The sequence below is a fragment of the Pseudoliparis swirei genome, chromosome 16 (genome assembly GCF_029220125.1).
Source record: "Pseudoliparis swirei isolate HS2019 ecotype Mariana Trench chromosome 16, NWPU_hadal_v1, whole genome shotgun sequence".
In the NCBI taxonomy this organism is placed as follows: Eukaryota; Metazoa; Chordata; class Actinopteri; order Perciformes; family Liparidae; genus Pseudoliparis; species Pseudoliparis swirei.
In genome coordinates this window covers 18,086,206-18,106,189 of record NC_079403.1, presented here as the reverse complement: position 1 = coordinate 18,106,189, position 19,984 = coordinate 18,086,206, and the positions used below count along the sequence as shown (strand labels likewise).

General features: G+C 43.8%; 1 protein-coding gene across 1 annotated transcript in view; it reads right to left on the bottom strand.

Moving 5' to 3' along the window:
* Positions 1–19,984, bottom strand: part of pard3aa (par-3 family cell polarity regulator alpha, a) — a 337,003-nt gene that overhangs the window by 101,386 nt on the left and 215,633 nt on the right. The window contains exons 17-18 of the mRNA XM_056433473.1: positions 12,920–13,074; positions 4,754–4,987 (exon numbers count right to left, since the gene is read on the bottom strand). Of these exons, the coding sequence (XP_056289448.1) occupies positions 4,754–4,987; positions 12,920–13,074 (389 nt within the window). The remainder of the gene's footprint in view (positions 1–4,753; positions 4,988–12,919; positions 13,075–19,984) is intronic.

Genomic DNA, 19,984 nt, shown 5'->3' with positions numbered 1-19,984 from the left:
CTCAAGGTCTCGCGGCTTTGAACAAAACACACATGCCTCATTACAGCAGAATATATTGATATTTCACTTGAAAAGGTTTATACTCAGCCGAACGCCTCGAGTTATTAAATATGTGTACATTTCACACAGCTCACAAGAGAACGCTCTTTTTCCCCACTTTCGACACATTTCATGAAAGGATGATGGAAACTGTGACGATCGTCATGTAAATCTGGTTCTTAATTTACGTCTCAACTAATTTGAATCCAGACATCAAATTGAAACCAAACTCCTGAGGTGATGCAGGGTTTGATTAAACCCAAAGTTTCCATCACATTTAATCAGAACTGATGTGCCAAATGTAATTAATCTGTCAGTAATTATACATTTAAATAATCTTGAAAATGGCTCCCAGGGATCTTAATTGCAAATGTGGTGTACATCGCAGTCGTCGTAGCTGCTGTCTTTACATTATCTCCAACTCGGAGGCGTGAGGTAGATGCCCTTCAGATTACAATTTATTAGAGTCTTGTGAGTCGTCGTCTAAGTTGTGCCTTTGATGGAAGAGGGAAGAGAAGTTATCTCGAGGAAAAAAGAGGGAGGGACCATGATCAATTTAAGATAGAGGGGATGATGAGACAGGAGGGTGGAGCAGCTGGATTCACATTGTATGGGACAGTTGAGTTTGTTTCTCTCTTGATCTGTGGAGTTATCAGCTATACAAGACACTGTATAGCTGTAGCTGTTCAGTTATGCAATGAATTGGTTGCATGCTGCCCCTCCCTTCCTTTTCTCCACCTCCACACCTTTGGGAGCAGGTTCAGCGTATCACTTGTATCACTCCATCGGCCGCCTGCTTATCATTCACTTAACCAGCTGTGAGTTGTATCTGTCTATATAGTGAGATTAGCAGGAGTGCTAATGCTGCTACTGCTTAATGATACCAAGCTGCAGATAACATGCTAAACATTGTAATCCAGACTGTCCCGCGGGGCAGCTGCCATGTGTGCTAGTGAGTGTGGATGTAGTACAGACTACGACTAGTAGGCCTACAGACTACTACTACTGTGTTGAAGTCACTGTGACTTCACCCTCTGGACTGCTGTTTTAAAGACCGGAGCTTTGGGGCTTCTTGGCTAACGTCGTTTTGTTTTTTGGCCAACGCAGAAGGGACACCAGAGGGTGGAGATAAGTACAACCCAACACAGACTAAGACATTTTTAATGGTCCAAAATGTTACAGTTAACTTTCCTGAAGTAAAAACACACTGAAGGGGTTTAAGTATGACGTGGTTGAGACCTGTATGCAGAAGACATAGCCTTTTTGATGGTCTATTCAATGCTAAATATACCAGTATTTACTAAATGAGAAGTATAGGTTCATTTTCTGACTTTTATATAATCTGACTTTTGTAACCAGAGAAGTCTCCACCTACTGGCCATTAGATATAATGCATGTTTAAGGCACTTCTGCACTTTTCCTAAACAGAAGATTTTTAAAGGTATTTTTGTTCAGCAGAGCATGTTTTTCTTTTTAATTTCTTTAAACGATGCAACACAAAGTAGCATGTCTTTTCCCAGCTGGATATCTTGCGAGGACACATTTTCTTTAGGTGATGCTACGTTCTTATTTTATGTAAATAAAAGTCGGGGAGCAGAGGAAGGCAGCAGAAGCCCACTCTGGATCCAGAGGTATTGGCTAACTACAGACCGATCTCTAACCTCCCCTTCCTCTCCAAGATCCTTGAGAAAGTGGTCGCAAATCAGTTGTGCGACTTTCTACATCATAATAGTTTATTTGAGAAATTTCAATCAGGATTTAGAAAACACCACAGCACCGAGACGGCACTGGTGAAAATTACAAATGACCTCTTAATGGCAGCAGATAAAGGACTCCTCTCTGTCCTGGTCTTGTTAGACCTTAGTGCTGCATTCGACACCATTGACCATGACATCCTGTTACAGAGACTGGAGCAGTCGATTGGCATTTCAGGCACGGCACTAATTTGGTTTAAATCCTATTTATCAGATCGATCTCAGTTTGTATTTGTAAACGATGACGCCGATAACCACCAACGTTAATCACGGAGTTCCACAAGGTTCTGTGCTTGGACCAATTTTATTTACCTTATACATGCTTCCTTTGGGCAATATTATCAGGAAACACTCCATAAACTTTCATTGTTATGCAGATGACACTCAACTATATTTATCGATAAAACCAGAGGAGAGCAACCAACTCTGTAAAATTCAAGCATGTCTTAAAGACATAAAAACATGGATGACCTGCAACTTCTTGATGTTAAACTCAGACAAAACGAAGTAATTTTAATCGGCCCTGAGCACCTCAGAGATCAATTATCTGGTGATGTGGATTCTGTAGACGGCATTGCCCTGGCATCCAACACCACTGTAAAGAATCTTGGCGTTATCTTTGATCGACTTGTCCTTTAACTCCCACGTAAAGCAAATCTCAAGGACTGCATTCTTTCATCTACGTAATATTTCAAAAATCAGGCACATCTTGTCTCAAAAGATGCAGAAAAATTGGTTCAGCGTTCGTTACTTGAGACTGGATTACTGCAACTCCTTATTAGCAGGCTGCTCTAATAAATCTCTTAGGTCCCTCCAGTTGATCCAGAATGCTGCAGCTCGTGTTCTCACTAAAACTAAGAAAAGAGATCACATCACTCCTGCACTAGCTGCTCTGCACTGGCTCCCAGTAAAATCAAGAATCACTTTTAAAATTCTTCTCTTAACCTACAAAGCCTTGATTGGTGATGCTCCATCATATCTTAAGGAGCTTGTCGTACCATATTGCCCCACTAGAGAGCTACGCTCACTAAATGCGGGACTACTTGTAGTTCCTAGAGTCTTAAAAAGTAGAATGGGAGCCAGAGCCTTTAGTTATCAAGCTCCTCTTTTATGGAACCAGCTTCCAATTTCAGTCCGGGAGGCAGACACAGTCACCTCGTTTAAGAGTAGACTTAAGACCTTCCTCTTGACAGAGCTTATAGTTAGGGCTGAATCAGGTTTGCCCTGGTCCAGCCCCTTGATATGCTGCTATAGGCTTATAGCTGCCGGGGACGTTTTAGGATGCACTGAGTACCTATCTCCTCTTTTTCTCTCCTTAAGGATGAATTTTCATCTCTCAATCACACGTTACTAACTCTGCTTTCTCCCGGAAGTCCTTTTGACTTTACGTCTCATGGGGTCATCGGACCCTATGAGACGGCATAGATCTATCTGCCTGATGGATCGTCTGGGTCGTGGAATTCCTGCTCATGACTACGCCACTGTCCTGTTGAGACTCGCCCTCCTCCTCCCCACCGCCATCTGCCTGATGGATCGTGGAGGTCTCCATCGTGGAATATGCCTACTATGAACTATTCATACACTCTGTCATATTCATTGAATGTATTTTAACTCTAAATCTGTCCTTCTGTACACATTACATCTATTGCATCTGTCCATCCTAGGAGAGGGATCCTCCTCTGTTGCTCTCCTCCAGGTTTCTTCCCTTTTTTTCCCCCTGAAGGGTTATTTGGGAGTTTTTCCTGGTCCGATGTGAGGTTTTGGGGCAGGGATGTCTATGTGTACAGATTGTAAAGCACTCCGAGACAAATTTGTAATTTGTGAAATTGGGCTATACAAATAAACTGAATTGAAAACTGAATTGAATCTGTCAACTTTGACTACTAACCTCAGTGACGAGCACAGACTGGCTTGCTTTTATCTAAATTGAAAAACAGAGTCATTTGAATATCATGGGGAAGAATGCAATCCACGGCAGGGAAAATCGCTTGCTTTCCCCATTTTTCTTTTCCGAGATAAGACTGTATTTAGTGCCTTGCCGACAGAGCTTATGAGAACAAAGCGTTTCAGGCAAATAATTCCATCTTTTTCAAATGTCCCCGCAGCTCTTTTAATGGAATCCTTTAATGGTGAATGGAAATTTATATCTGGTGATTACTCTTGCTGTTGCAGTGTTATTACCTGTTGCCTAACGTAAGACGGCTGTCTCTCGATCCCCATGTCTTTTTGTCATCAGACACCAAGCGAGGATGGATATGTTCACACAAATGGAAAGTGGCATGTCTCTCCTTACTAATGTTGTCTTTATAGTTTAGAAGAAAGAATAGTAATACTGGTTTCAATCCCAGTCAGGTGCACAGGAGAACTAATGTCAGGAATCCTGCCAAAGTTGTACAGTGTCATGTGCCAAAACTAGTTGGCAGAGGCTGAAGTAAAGACATGCATTTCATTTATTATCTTTGTGAATGCAATTTCGTGACATTGAGATATTAAGTGTAAATTGGATAGGATAGTAGCAAGAATTATGTGGGTAAACAGCAGAATTTCCCCCTCGCGTGCACTCTTGTTTTAACAACATGGCAATACACTTTACGAGACCGAAGGCTCCAGGGAAAACATGCTGCCTCAGATTCTGACAATTCCCCTAAACATGAACTATGTGAATATTAATGAGTGTGTAACCTAGACGCTTATTGCAGCTGATGTGCATTATGACACACACACACACCAACACACGCACACACACACCAACACACACACACACACACACACACATGTACATTTCTCCTGCAAAAGGGGTTCCTGAACCTATTTTACTTGGGGGTGAATCCTGCCGTTCTGAAAAAGGCTCCGGGAGGCATTATTGAGTTGCCCTACATTACACTGGCTGAATTTCTTTGTACTGATCTTCTAATATCCTCTATTGTTCATTTTATAATGACACACATTCTCACACTCACATGTCTCTGCGCTGTTCTCCTCTTCTGCCGCTGTGACGGCAGTTTTCTCGTATGATTTGTCGATTGCAGCCCGGAAGCTCTCATTGCAGCCGCGGCCTCTGGCGATCTGCGAGAGCGCCCTTTTAGCGGTGATCTTGCCGTTCAGTGTCACCTCGGCAACGGCCGTCTGGAGGCTTTCAAGGGAGCTGGACTTTTCCATGCCCAACGATGGTCCGAGGATTTTTTCTGCGACACCTGTGGGGAGAAGAAGTGGCGTCAGTAAGACCGGTAGACTCATAGCATGCAACTCTAACTCCATCAAAAGGCCACCTAAATCCATTACCTCCGAGCTCATTGCGTGTCGATGAATCATTCACGTATTGCTAGTTCCATATGAGAAGATGTCATGCAGCCCAAAAAGTGTGAGATGGGCAATTAACAGGAGAAACAAAGGATGCCATTGCCTGCTCAGTGAAGTGTGTGGAATGAGAACAGAGTATTATATCTTCACTAAGACATTAACCCCATTGAGAATTATTATTCAAGTTTTTCCTTGTATCTGCACAGTTAAATTACATGGCTAAAACATACCGCATATAAATGGGGGGCCAATATCAAAGACAGCAATGTACCGCCGCACCACAGCGATCACAGTGTTATACCAAACTATAAGAACTATTCACAACATGTTTAAAGAGAGTCCAAAGGTGCTCCTCTCAATGCTCTTTCTTTCTCTTTTAGTCTCTCTGAGAGTAAAACAGGAAGAAGAGGCCTTTAGATTAAGCATATCTAGGTCCATTCTTTTCTAAGACCTTTCTCTTATGTTCGCCAGCCCATCTTAGCACAAACAATATATCTCAAAGCTGCAATCCTCTGTGTGTTTAGATGTTAGGTAACAGCACACCATGAGGGCAGAACAAGGCTCAGTTATTGACCTTATGTTGATTAGCCTGGTGGGAGAAAACCACAGAGACATTAGTTAACACAAACCGCCTGCAGAACAGAGCTATAAATACATGACACCTTTCCAACTCATTGCTATCATAGTAACTGCACAGAGCAACACAACACACACATGGACAGAAAAGTGCTTCATGACACAAGAACAGTGGCAACCACTTTGTTTAGTCCACTTCAGAATGAACATGTAAATTGTATACATGACACACATGAGGGTCTGTTATGGCTCAAAATGTGTTTTCACAGGAGCTAATGGAAGTAGCTCACATATATCAAACTTGCAAGACTCAGTATCTCCTCAAAAGGACAGACATGGAGCTGATTGATATCTTGTAGAGCAGCTGTGTGGAAAGCAAAGTGAATGCTGAACAATCAACCTCTTCAACACTGTTGCCAGGCCCCGGACTGCTTGTAATTATTTTTCCAGTTCTTGCTTGGGGTTTGGTTTAGTGTATGTAAGTTGAGCGCGGTGCAGTTATTGGTATTTCATTTAGTCAAGGAGCATCTGTCCGTTCCCCCGGTACTCTTAGCTTACATTAGTAAACAAGCAGCCTGGTGGATTTTCTGTCCCCTTTATTCTGCCTTGACTCAGCGCACGGCTGTCGAACGTAACAAGATGGATTTCTGACTTTGTGCAGGTGAGGCCCGTACACGTCTGCAGAGGAAACTATGAGTAATAATGGATAAACTGTTGATTCAATTACTTCAGCAGCCTCGATGACTCTCTGAGGGCGCAGCACATGCCGTTGGACAGTCTGGACAGAGCCACACTGCATCTTTACGACTCCCTATGGACCATAGACCATCCGCATGCAGCGACTGAGCGCTGCTGTTTCCTCTGTGGCTTTGTGTGGTGTAAATAAACATCTCCTGCAGCTCTTCCTGTTGGGCTTTCCTTGCAAACTTTGCTAAAAGGTCTCGTCTTCAGAACACACATGCAGACAACAGGTATGTATGTTTGCATGTGAGTGGGACCCTTGCAGTGACCCTTTTAATGGCAGAAATGACACATTTACACAGACTTACAGGCACCACGATCCACTCTCTGCTCTGAATGAAAACGTGCACCAGTAGAAACTCCTGGCAGGACCATTTACCCTACTACCAGCAAAGCTATAAGCACTCTGCAATAAGGCACATTGACACAAACCCATGACATGCACACACATGTGCTACATGTAAGCTACCATCAACAAGATCCGCCGCGTGTTTAAAGTGTCCGAAATGAAGTGTGACCCACTGCGGCCGGACGTCACAGTGGATCTTTGGATGGAGGGATGCAAAGCCAAACACGGATTAGTCAAAGAAAACAAACCATCATTGAAAGAAAACACTTTGTGACCATTGTTTGGACAACTTCCCTCTGAAATACATTTGTTTTTAGAGTATGAGAGTTGGAGGCAGGATGAGAGGAAACGTGTGGCTGTGTGGATGCACAAAGGTTGCGAAAGCTATCGGGTGTGAATGAGTTAAGGGTGCTTAAAAAGGAAGTGGGTAGAATAGCAGCAGCCTGCACAAATTCATATAAGCTGCTACGGTTATCACAATTTCACCAGGGGCAGCGTGTCTCTTGTGTTGGCCGAATCCCCTCGCTATTCTGTTCTTGATCCTTTGACCAAGCAAACCGGCAGCAGCTCTCTCGTAATTAGCCGCTTATCTGAGTTTCAAACTCACAGCATCGAGGCAGCTCCTTGCAGAGGACGCATGTTGGGAAGAGCAGAGATTGATTTCTTATTTCAATCATCTTGTCATTTTAAGGAAACTGCAAGTTTGAAATGCTCCTTCCAGGATCTTCAGGGTCAAAAGGGCAACCCTCTTTATGCTACGTTTGCTAGCAGCGCACCCTTGCTTAGAGTGTGAGTGCTTCTCTATCCTCTGTGTTGGCCATAGATCTGGTGTCAAATAAGTCAGATAGGCTAAAAGGTCAGCTGTTAGCCTGTGGTGTTGGGTTTCCAGACTGGTAAACGTAAAGTTATGTCTTCATTTCCTTCCCTTTTTGTTGATGTTAATAGAATTGCCCAATCCCAAGAGAACCTGGACTCAATCCTGAAAGTGCAATTCAAAATAAATGAACACCAATCCTATAATGGCACATACCATTTAGTGGGAAGAGCCTTCAGGCTGCATTGGACGGTCAAATTAAACTTTACTGTGTGCTACAAATATCTGGGGCGTTAAAAGCTGTGGACAAGAGGATTCCTTTTCCTGCTTAGTTCCTCTGAAGAGGAGGGCCATTTGTGATTACTTTGACACATTTGAATGCCAGGAAAGCATGAATAGCTCTGCAAGACCCGACGAATGCAAGTAAAAATCATGTAATTCATTTGTTCAGAAGGGTGAATCTCATCATGCGAAGGACAAGAGAGGACAGTCGAAAGAGAAAACACATTACGAGGAAACGGAGGCGCAGATACAGGGTAGCAGGAAAATGCAGTAATGTTTCATACTTTCTGGATAAAACTCAATCAACTCAGCACAAATGCCATGTCGATTTCAGGTTTTTGGAAGCTTACGCGTAAAGCCTGCCAACAATGGACACGCAGAAGCCAGGGTGCATGTGTGACACAATGGGATTGTAAGTTAGAGCCGCATAGGATGCAACAGTTCATGGGGACACAAATGACATCTGCTGTAAATGGGGAATAATCCTCCGACTCGGTATTCCGCGCGACGATCCGCATCGCCATTGTTTCTAGTCGGTGTGGCGAACGACTGAGAGCAGCGGAGAGACAAAGAGAACGGGCGGGCGAGGCAAAGAGAGGGAGTTTGCCCATAGACCCCGGCTGTCTCCAACCTGCCTTTGTTTTCACCAGAAGCAGTCGCGGCTCTCCTGGGAGAGTTTGACGGACAGCTCTCTGTATGCCAGTCTATTATGTGATTCCTATCACACAACAGAAGCCTCGGTGCTCTGCTCCTCATCTCCCTCTTATTCAGAGGGATGAAAATACATATTCCCCCTTTGCATGCAGACACAAGTTTGTCACTCCTCGCACGTCCAGAGGACAAATGAAAATCATCAAAATGAAATACACAAAAAAGAAAAGACAATCGAAACAAATAGGGGGAGAGTGCACGTGGAATTGTTGTCACTGCAGACGTGCTGTGTTCCTTAGCCAGATTAAGGGCAAGGACAGTTAATTGGAGAAGATCCATTGCCATTAAGCGTCAAAGGGGAGGTATGGCAAACTCCATGAATAAATCAGCAGTGGTTATTACAGGAACAGGAGCCCATAGTATAATTAGAGCAGCTAAAACTATGCTCCCCAGCCATTATTCACCACGGACTCTTGCATGTAAAGATCTGTGTACAGACAGGGGCTCCATTACACATAATTTATTCAGAGAGCCAGGGCTTTAAGCATGGCGGTAAAAGGGTAATTATGTTAAAAATAGCCTCCAAGGTGGTCGGGGGGAAGGCCATGTCCAGGTATCCTAGTGGAAGTGAGGCGTCCCTGGGTCGAACCGGCTCCTATTTCTCTGGCAGTTCTGGATCATTAGCACCGACAGAGGACGTCCTCTGTCCGCTGTGTCACACAGAAATCACCATTACCCGGACTGGCTAATATCTTAATCAAGGATGCTGGATACCGTCCTGTGATTGTGCCGTTCTATCAACCCGATACAATCATGCATTTAAACCTGGTCATCACTCTCCACTTGAACTCGTTCAATTATCTCAGCTATTAATATGCAGAAGATGTTAACTGCCACGGAAAGCCAGGCAACCCAATGGGACCTGCGACCGACGAGGCTGGAGAACGGTGAGCTTCAAGTGCGGGTCTCTCTTTTACCTTTTGCCGATGAGTGAGGCTCTATTACCGTACTCTCTTGATATTTTTCATGAACAAAAACACATTTTATATTTGTGCATTAATGTAACGTCACATACCTGGTATGGTATGGTATACCACGTATGATATCTATTTTTCAAATATCCTTCAAAAACACCCTCACGTGACCCAGTATTCAGTTCCTTCTGTGTTAATGTCATGGAGCAAATGCACTCCAACATGCTCCAACTGGAGCTCAGACTATGATGGATCAATTGCAGGCGAGCTGATGAGGCCAACTGGCAGTGAATCTCTGCATTGCAAATGACACTTCATTGCCTGGCTCCCTTCAGCCCTCCACAACTCCTGGATTAATGAGTGTTTTCTTCAATCATTTGCGCTATGGAACGAGCACAAAGGCACAGGTTCCCACGTTAGTTGCCAAGTCTCTATTCAACGCAATGCAACTCCCCTCTCAGCGATATGAACAACCTCTTTAGATCATGCTGCAATTACATCAAGCAACTCTCTCCTCAATATGCATCGAAAGGTGCCAGCCGCACACGGCTGATAATGGCTGGTTATGAGCTGGTTATGGAGAAAGTGCCGGGCGGCGCTTCCAATCTCTATGATTGACCCATAGTGGCAGCTGAACCGCTGTGTGGTCCATTGTAACACTGGTGAAAGTATTGAGGTGGTGAGTGCTATCTGTCTATTGAGCACGTTCCAAACAGAAAGTGCAGGACAGACACTGAAAAGTTTGGGAATAGCGATGCAAGTCTAACAGGATATTAGACTGTGTGCAAGGGCCTGTCAATCATGAGGATTATGAGGAAAAAGTGGCCAGCATGTGCGAATGCATTACTGCCAGTCGGGGCAGCTCAAGTCTCTTACTTCCCTTTCCTCCCTCACTCCATCTTGTTCCCCCATCTAAATGGGTTTGAACCGTGCGGTGACTGACCAGTTTAGCCCATTTCAACAATGATGGGCTTCAAAGTCATGAAATCCATCTCCTGGAACGCGATTAAAAGGAGGGACCAAAGTGCCTAGTGACAGAACCAAATGGGAGTCAGTAGGGGATAGCGTTGTTGAGTTGTCAACCATTTAGTCAGGGTAGCTTTGAATGCACAGCTTCATTGAAGTGTTAATAGAAAGGAGATAGGTATGCTTACACCTCGTACTACATCTACCTTCTGAGGACAAACCTCGATGTCCAGCAGTGCGCCAATGAAGAGGTATCAGGATAAATACTGGCACTGTATTCTTCGGCTCATTTAATCTACAACTCTATTATACATTACCCATAAGCCCCTTTTCATTGTGTGTCTTTGATGTCATGATTTCATTAAAATAATCAGTGTACACCTTTCAAATAAACGCAACACACGTGACACCAGATACGTACCCGTTTACAATATGTAGCTTTAATTTCAAACAAAGACACTAGAGCCTGCATGTATTGACTGAAGCATTTCTCCTTTGGGAACTCATGTCAGCTGCTGGAGTTATTACATGTGAGGAACAAGTTGGTTGTTTCCCTGCACTATCTGAACGCGGTGTTATTTACACTGATGGATTACAATTTCATATTGGCATGGATTTATGTCAGCAGGATATTCCACAAATTCAATTGGGCTCCACAAGAAGTGGAGGGGAATATGATTTGGAATTACATCTAATAAGACACACACCGATCTTGAGAACTAAGACATAGTAGAACAATAAAAGAGATGTGTAACGAGTGAGGCCTCGTCTTATGAGCCGATGAACTCGTCTTTTCTGTAATATTTTTTTTTTTTTAATTCACAAATAAATGTTGATGACACTTTGGAACAATTAAGATGCTTTTTTTGATTAAACTCATTGATAAAATGTGCATTTGCAATGATGATGAGAGCGCCATCGTGGAGCGATCTCAGCATCCCGTCCATTCTACTCGCCTCCTGCGCTCAGTTATATCCAATTATATGCAATCCTCCACACAAAGAACATAATGAAAAATCTGTTTATGCTCAGCTGGCTCAGTGAAACTCATCCAATGGCAAACTATCGTCGTTCTCCTCAGCGGGACTCTGCGCTGGAAGTTTGTGTTGTCCGGGTTCACTTTGCAGAAAAGTTTTACGGGGTGGACAACTAGGGCTACTGCAGGGAAGGTGGAACCCACAGAGCTGAGTGCACTGGCCCGAACATTCACAATCCTGTGGGAGAGTCAGAGTTTTTCACAGGTCTCTGGGCTCCGTGTGGAATGGAGTTGGCGGTTATCTGTTATGATGAGCCAGTGATGCGAGAGAAGGCAGCGTCTGCTTCTGTCTCAGTTGGAGACTCTGGACTCACACCGTCTTCTTCCTTCTTCCACAGTACGTGTAATTGAAGGTGTGCATCATTAGACGGTCACTAAAGAGGCCATTTCCTTCTCTCTATTGTGTTTTACCCGCGCTCCACTGGACACAGGACCATGAGAGATGGAGGTCAAAAGAGGGGAGGTGGACAGGACTGTAAGAATTGTGTGTTTTTGTCTCCATTTTCCCATCATTGTGCCCTTACTGAGACAGCCGTGGAAAGAAATTGAGAGGCATTGGGTGCTTTAGAAGTCACAGGTTACAGTGAGATCTATTCCATTATCTCTCTAGGATGTCAACGAAGGAATGGCCCAACAATCATAGAAGTTTTACTGTAAACAAACCCACCTTTTAGATAGACCTACTTGACCCAAGCTCTTTCTTGTAAACATCCATCACAGGCCAACTTTCTTGTTCAGTTTTGACCCAGCGTACATGCCATACTTGTACAATGTTCACATGAATTGAGAGATTGCGAACAACATTTCAGGTGCATTATTTTGGGGTTTTGACCTCTGAACAAAGTGGCTTAGATAATCCTGCTAAAGTGCTTCCTCGTTGACAACCTGCCTGATCTCCTGACTGCTTGTTTTTTTGGCCTCATCGAACTTAACGATTACTTTTGTTCAAACAAAGTTGTTGTAAACAATAAAAGTGATGGCAAATACTATGGAAATATTACATTATAATTAACTGGAATTTGGTATTTAAACATTTTGGAAGATGTATCTGCCAAAGAGCGCCTCAAATTTGATCTCTCTCTCTCTCTCTATATATATATATATATATTTATAGCCCTCTCATGGCTGTATGCTAAAAGGTAAAAAGGTAGCCTTTCAAAATTTAGACAATCTGCCAACCAGCACCTCTAAAGTTCACTAGAAAAACACATTGTATCTTATTTGTACCAAAACCAACATGTAAGAACAACAAACTATTTCTCGGAAAGGAATCATTTGCTCGGCAACGAGCGGCGAATGAGTGTCTGATAAGAAGTCTGGTGTAGTAACTAAAACAACATTTGTGTATTAAGAAAGAGAAAAGACTCATTTCTTCAAATGAAGAACTGTTCCTTCAATCACATACTCTTGATGTGGAAAGCATAACGACGTATTTACCCATATCCATGCTCTTGGACTTGCGCGTCTTGACGATCTCCAGCTCAGCTGCATTTTCAAACTGCTTGGTGCGTTTCTCCGACATGCTCTGGCGGCCGAAGCCCTCCCTCTGGAACGAGTCGTCGGGGTCGGCGTTTGCGTCTGGGCTCAGCGAGCTGCAGTTGATGAGGGAGAAAGGAAGTATCATGATGTTGCCATGAGACATGGCACATGCGGGGTCATTCCAAAAGCATACCCTATAATACGATGAATATCCAATTCAATATATATTCTATTATCGTCAACTTCAATACGCAGTTCTATTTCTCGCGGCTATCTTTATAATACGACTGTGAGATAAAATCAACCTATTCAAATTCATACACCCCCAAATCTCAGCCCAAAACACACCTTCGCTATCACACAATGACCATCAACATTTAATATTCTCACACGCACGCATTCACCGCCACTTTCAATCCTTCATTTCAATGACTTTTCTAATGTAGGACACCTCTGCCGGGTTGGATCAGGACGTGTTACCATTGGGTAGAAGAGGCCTGGCTAGGATGTGTGATACCTCAGTGAGGTGAGGGTGCTCTGGGGTCAAGGCGACATAATAAACCCCCTTCCTCCTATATGTCTGGAGCAGAAGCCCACAATAGTGCACTCCCTTTGAGATCCTCTATCTCTGTCTGGATCATAATTGAAAATGGGGGAGTGGGGAAAAGAGGTTAGGAGAGGGGTAACACTGGCATTTGCATGCAGAAGAGTGCCTTCACAATTAAGGTGAGCACATCCTGCCATGTGAGAGGAGACAGAGATGCAGGTCTGATGGAGTCTAACAAATGTTCTATGTATGAGAGGACACTGCCACTGTTTCCTTTGTCCTGCTGATGATCGTACATTATAACCATTAAAGGGTGTTGCAGCTCTAGAGGAGGCTGACATGTCTTCAGCTTCACATTAGACATGTCCTCCAATTAAAATCATCTCTCCTGTGTTTGAGAATGAGATGGAAGTGAACAAGTGTAGTAGTCGGGAGGAACGTGTTTTGTGACGTATCCTCTCGCAGCAGGTGCTCCTTCAAGAACCTTTTATTCTTTGTAATCTCACATAACAGCAACTGCAGACCTGCTTGCACTAGTTTGCATGTAAACAAATCTTATTTTGGTTGTCAGGCCCATTTAACAAAAGGGCCGCTTCATGTGTCACCGCAGTGCCGCCGTCAACGTGTCACTTTGCTGTCGACCATACCTGACAATTTCCACTAAGATCAGAGTGTCTCACAGGACCCACTGAGGATGACACGCGCTAGGTGGAGCAGGAAGAGAGGAATGACAGCACAGATGTATTATTCATTTATTCATCATTCCTAGCCCAAATCCTTTTTTTTAAACAACCTGCCCTCTTTTTTGTGTGCAAATGTCATCTGTCAGAGATGGTGCGGGAGAGAAAGGACTTATTTTCAGCCCGAGTTTAAATTTCATTCACTCGAGCCAGAGTTATTTTTATTTTTGCAACTGAACACCCAAAGAACATGGACATGGATAGAGTGAAAGGACAGTATGTGGGATCTAGTCCAGCATCGTGTCACACAGGAACAGAGAGTTGGTGGGTATGTTGAGAGGAAGCAAGTCAGGATGAACCAGAATCCAGCTTGTCATGGCAAAAAGAAGCGGTGAGAATTGGTGGGCAGTAGGGTTGAAGTTCAGGGGTGGTGCACATTCACTCAGTAGGGCACGCAGAGCAATGACTAAACGCCCGGGTCGGATCCAGCTGCGGACAGACAGCTGGTGTATGAGCAGGAGGTACCAGCAGTCTGAGCTTTCGCTCAGGTCTCCGCCACAGGGACTATAACTGTCTGGAGGTGGCAGTGACCTTCTACATCCCTGTTTCCCACTATGTCCCATTATATCCAAGCCAGTCCTACCTGCGAGGCCACATACTCTTGTCACAGGTTTCAGACGTCTTTGAACTGAATTAGATATTGCACTATTCGGTTAAAATTGAAAAGCAACACAATATAAACCAGCAAAAAAGTGTGCGATTTGATAAACTAAAGGAATGGCAGGCCTACTATTAATCTTCTAGTCTACTTAAAGCTGACACACAAAGACTCACAGCTACTACAGTCCATGAATAGAAATACGGTACTCAATTACAGTTCTGGTATTCACTTTCTACTGGCTATTCATTTCCCCACAAGAAATGCCCCATGTAATGAGATACTGCCTTCTAAGTCTCTTTGCTCCGTTTCAAATGCTTCTTAAGATCAAACACTGGTTGAGAGAAAGGCCAAGTGAAAGGAACTAGAGTCTATGAAGGTTGGACCCATAAGGGACTTGGATCACTAGTGAATTGCCCACTTAGGTCACACACACTCTGAACATTATGCTGGACGGATGGAAATGAGGAATAGCTTGACCAAATGTCCGCCTCCCAGACAAATTAAATAATCACCAGAGTGGCATAGATTCTTCCTCGGACCATCCGTCCCTTCCACGCCTCTGGTCTATGTGGAATAGAGGTCCCAATCCATTTTTATAATACATTCCCTCATCCCTCTTTCTTTTCGCAGAGTTTAAAAGCAATTTCCATCATTCCGAGCAGATGCTCACGGCCCTCCTCCCCAATCACCGTCCTCCCATCATCTAAAATTAACTAGCGCTGAGGATTGCTCACAGGCAAATCCACAGCTTTAACTTGCATCTCACATCAACTTGTTCCTGTCTCGGTCTCTCTTCGCAGGAAGTTAAATGTGTCAGACTGCACTTCACCCTTGTTGCTAAGTGGTGCGCTAAAAGCCGTCCGTGCTCACAAATTACTCTGGTGACTTACGTCTTTTTTTCTTTTACTCACAATCCTTCTTACCCTCATTTGAAAAACAACCCAAAAGAGTTAAGTCTAGAAGCGGCTTATTCTTAGAAAAGTGTGTGTGTGGGGGGGTCACTAGAATCAACGCCTTTGGTGGAGAACGACGCCCGGCAGGTGCTCCTGAAATGAAATGGTCCTCCTGAGGTTTGAAGGAGGCCAATACAGCTGACTGCATCAGAATCAGAATCAGAATCAGAAACAGTTTTATTGCCAGGAATGTTTACACAAACGAGGAATTTTTTTTGGCGGAAGGTGCAACATTTGGACATGACAAACAACAATCAACACGACAGAAAGACAACAAATAATGTGAAAGTGTTTGGGTGTGTGTTTCAAGTGATGTGTGTTTTAGTTAAAAGTGTATGTTACACGTGGCGTGTGTTTAAGTGTTTAAGTTAAAGTGCATGTAAATAAAGTGGCATGTGTGGATGCGTGGCTGGACCAGTGAGCTTGGAGCTGCCTTCAATCATGGCTTTCCAGCCCTGCATGAGAAGTCAGTGCAGAGGTCTGTCCTGCTGGCATGTTGCGCCTGAAAACCATTTGACTTAAACCTGGGTATAAAAGCCGTAAGATAAAATGGACTCCATTAGTGGAGGAGCAGCCGGTGCTCTTGATTTGCTGAAATCTCCTTCTTAGTTGTGATGAAGTTGCAGAGAGAGAGAGAGACGGAGAACACGATCAATTCAGACCTGTTTGTCCGTCGGCCGACTCCTGTGTCAACCTCCTCATTCGTTCCGTGCCCCTTGTGCCCGGACGCTTTAATTGAGTTTTGCTGCGCTGACTTCTTCTCTGCTGAACGGAAGAGCGCCAACCAAGCACCGGGCTGAGAACGTGTTGTGGTGTGTGTGACAAGTGTGTGTGTGTGTGTGTGAACTCGGCTTCAGCAAATGCGCTGGTACACCACACCACTGTCACATGAAAGCAGTGTCAGGCACCCCCCCCCCCCACCCCACACACACACACATTCATTCATTGTTGAGTGCAGAAATAAAAAGCATGTGTGACATGCTTGGAGAAATGGCGTACTACTGAGACGTGGTAAATATTCATGAAGCAAGAGGAAACCATTAGCACATAAGGAAAAACAATACTTTCTATAGACGTGTGATTGTGTGTTTGTGTGTACTACCACGTTGTTAAAGTCACTACCCAAAAAAAACCTGAAATGGACATGTGAGATTAGTCAAATGTTTTTGTGTGTGTGTGTGTGTTTGTGTGTGCATGTACAACCGGGCTGTTTGCATTTATAGATGTAGTTATGTTAATAGCTTGATGTGAAAAACATGTGCTTAATAGAGCACTTGTGATTCTTAGTTACATCACTGTTGATGGAGACTATTAGGGAGTCAACGAAAGTAGGCAGTCCGCCTGCGATGTTAGTTTGGAAGTTTGCTTGTTCGTGCCTATGCAGACCTTTTCCACTTTATATGTTAATTTTTGAAATTGTTTACCAGCCAATGTGTATCCAAACACTCGTGAGACAGAGGCGTCTGTGCGGCGGCATTTGTGTGTGGATGGGCGTGTATGTTTGTCTGGGGTCCTTTTCCATCACGGCTGGTTGGCAGACTGTGTCAGGGCTGCCCGGGAAATGATGTTTCCACCTGTGACACAGTCTACTTTTCTCTCTCGTTCTCTCCATCACGCTGTATCGCTGTCCACTTCTCCTCCCTCTCACCTCAATGAGAATCAACACCGATACTCCACTCTGTCCCCAACATCCGGATTTGGGTCTAAGCTGTGGGGGTCGGTAGTCGCACATATCAAGGTTGTGACCGTGCCCCTGGTGGTACAAGTAGGACAGTGACTTTTCCTATTGTAAGGAGGTTACTTCTCGTCTAACGGCTCAACTGTTGTCCTCTGTGATCACACTAGCAGAAGACATGAAAAAGATCTGAATAGGTTTGACAGCATATGGATCATTTATTTGTATATATATACTGTATATATATATATATATGTATATGTGTGTGGAGGAATATGGTATTTGATATTAAGGAAAGGGTGTGATGACTTTGCAGCAATAGTCTTGCATCCTCGGAAGGTTATTTTATGACAATAACATTTTTAATTGTTGGCAGCAGAGTGTAGATATGGGGGATATAGAGAGAGGGTGTATGACATGAAGTGGGACGTTCCAAAGATGTGTTATGCCCCATGAGCACTCAAAGGCGCTTCAAGCTTTGTAAAAATCAAAACATAATTAGTATTCAGCGGTAGCATCGTGATTTATTCATTGGTAAACTTAAAAGCTGCAGACAGAAACAAAAGGGCTTCCATTAGACACAAGATAATAGTCATATGATCAAGTCATACAGAAAATGATGCTTTGTATTATTCATATCACAAAGGGCTATTATCTGCTTTTAACTATAAGCATCCTTCCCTCCAGCAGGTGGTATGCAGGGCAGCTATGATAACAGTGTTCGGTGTGGTCATAGCAGCCTGTGCACCGCGGGCTAGCTGGTCGTGGTTAGTTGCTGAGTGCCAGAGATGCTGGGTAACGCGTCCTGAACTTCAGAGCGGTGAGCGTGCTGCGGACGCCCCAAGCTTTTCTCTTTAGTCGGCTGCACTTTCCCCTCCACCTTGCATAAGTTAGACGGTGTGTTCTCCAGATACAGAGCGCCACTGGAGTTGAAAGACCTTGTGTGCTTACGGCTCAGCACATGAAAGGGGGAGCCGTGAAAGCTGCATCCCACCCTGCTGGCCCGGGAGAAACAACAGGGATATTATTTGAGGTTTTCTGAACAATTTGGCATAAGAATAAGTTATCTATCTTGACTAGATGGCCTGTGTTCCAGGAAGAAGCTGCTTGACATAATTGGCCACAGACACACAAATGAATGAATGGCACAAAAATGACGAAGTGGCAGATTTATTAAATTGTCCAAAACCAATGCAAAAACAAGAAAAATGGTATAAAGGGACACGCTAAGCTGCATGCTATTATGAAAACACCCACAGGTGCACTTGTACATATTTGACAGATTCCAAACAGCCGACTTGGTCGCTAGTTCAAGTTTCTTCACTTATTTGGATTCTATAGTTCCTGCTGCTGGAATATAATTTCTGCTAGTGCTATATTTAACTATAAGTAGCAGGGCTCTCAGGTTTTGAAGACAGGCAAGAGTGACATATCTATCCAGGATGCTTTATTTTCATTGGTTGCTGGATTAAATCTTACCCAGATACAACAGATACGGGTTTTTTTCTGATTGGCTATTGTGTAGCCCATTTCTTTTTTTTGATTGGCTGATAAGTGGCACCTCGCAGCAGACCTCCAGGGGAGCGCTTGATTCCCCTACGGTGAGCGCAGCGCGGCCAGCTCATGTTGGCGCGCTGCGGCACATTAAAATATGAAATAGACAAGTTTTTTTTCAGCGCGATAAATACGATGTGTGGCAGGAGTGCGTGACTTAAGACCGAAATGCGTGACTGTCACGCTCAATGCGTGACACTTGAGAGCCCTGAAGTAGTAAGTTCTAAACATTTATACGTGCGTGCACATAACCAGGGCGGTGCCCTCCACTGGACGTATGTTCCTGTGTACATGCCAGCCTCCTCCGGCAACAATGAAGCTGGAACACCGTTTTAATTCGTACTAATCATTCTACAGCAACGTTTACAAAACCACAGCTAGAACCTTCCGCACTGCTTAGTCATTATGTGGGAAAACTGTAAACTTGTGTTCATACAGCAATGTATAATTACATGCACTCCACAGTCTTGTATTAAGTTATAGCACATTGCAATCACAGGAAACAGGGCGAACAAAGTGCCTTGGAAAGTTACTAACGCAGCCGAATGTTGCATTTGAATGACTATTAGAATATGAACATACACTTTTATTAATCCCCAAGGGGAAATTACAAAGGTCATATAAGCGGTAGGCTTATCATGCTTGTATTCACTAGTATAGTTGGACTTGTTGTGAGTTTACAACAAGTAGAATACCAAAGTACGAGGAGCCAGAGAGGCTCTGTTGTTGGGAGGAGACACATTCTCAATTCTCAAAGAGCCACATCTTCAAAGGAAGCCTTTGCTTCAGCACTTTTAAGGGGTTGACGCGGTTGAAAACTTCTCCTGAGCAAGGAACTTTGTGTTTAGATGTTGCAAGGAAGCCAAGAAAACACTTTTGAGAGCCTTGCTTCTCAAGGACAACATTGATAACACCTCTGCGAGGATTAGAGAATCCACAGGGGGATTCTTATT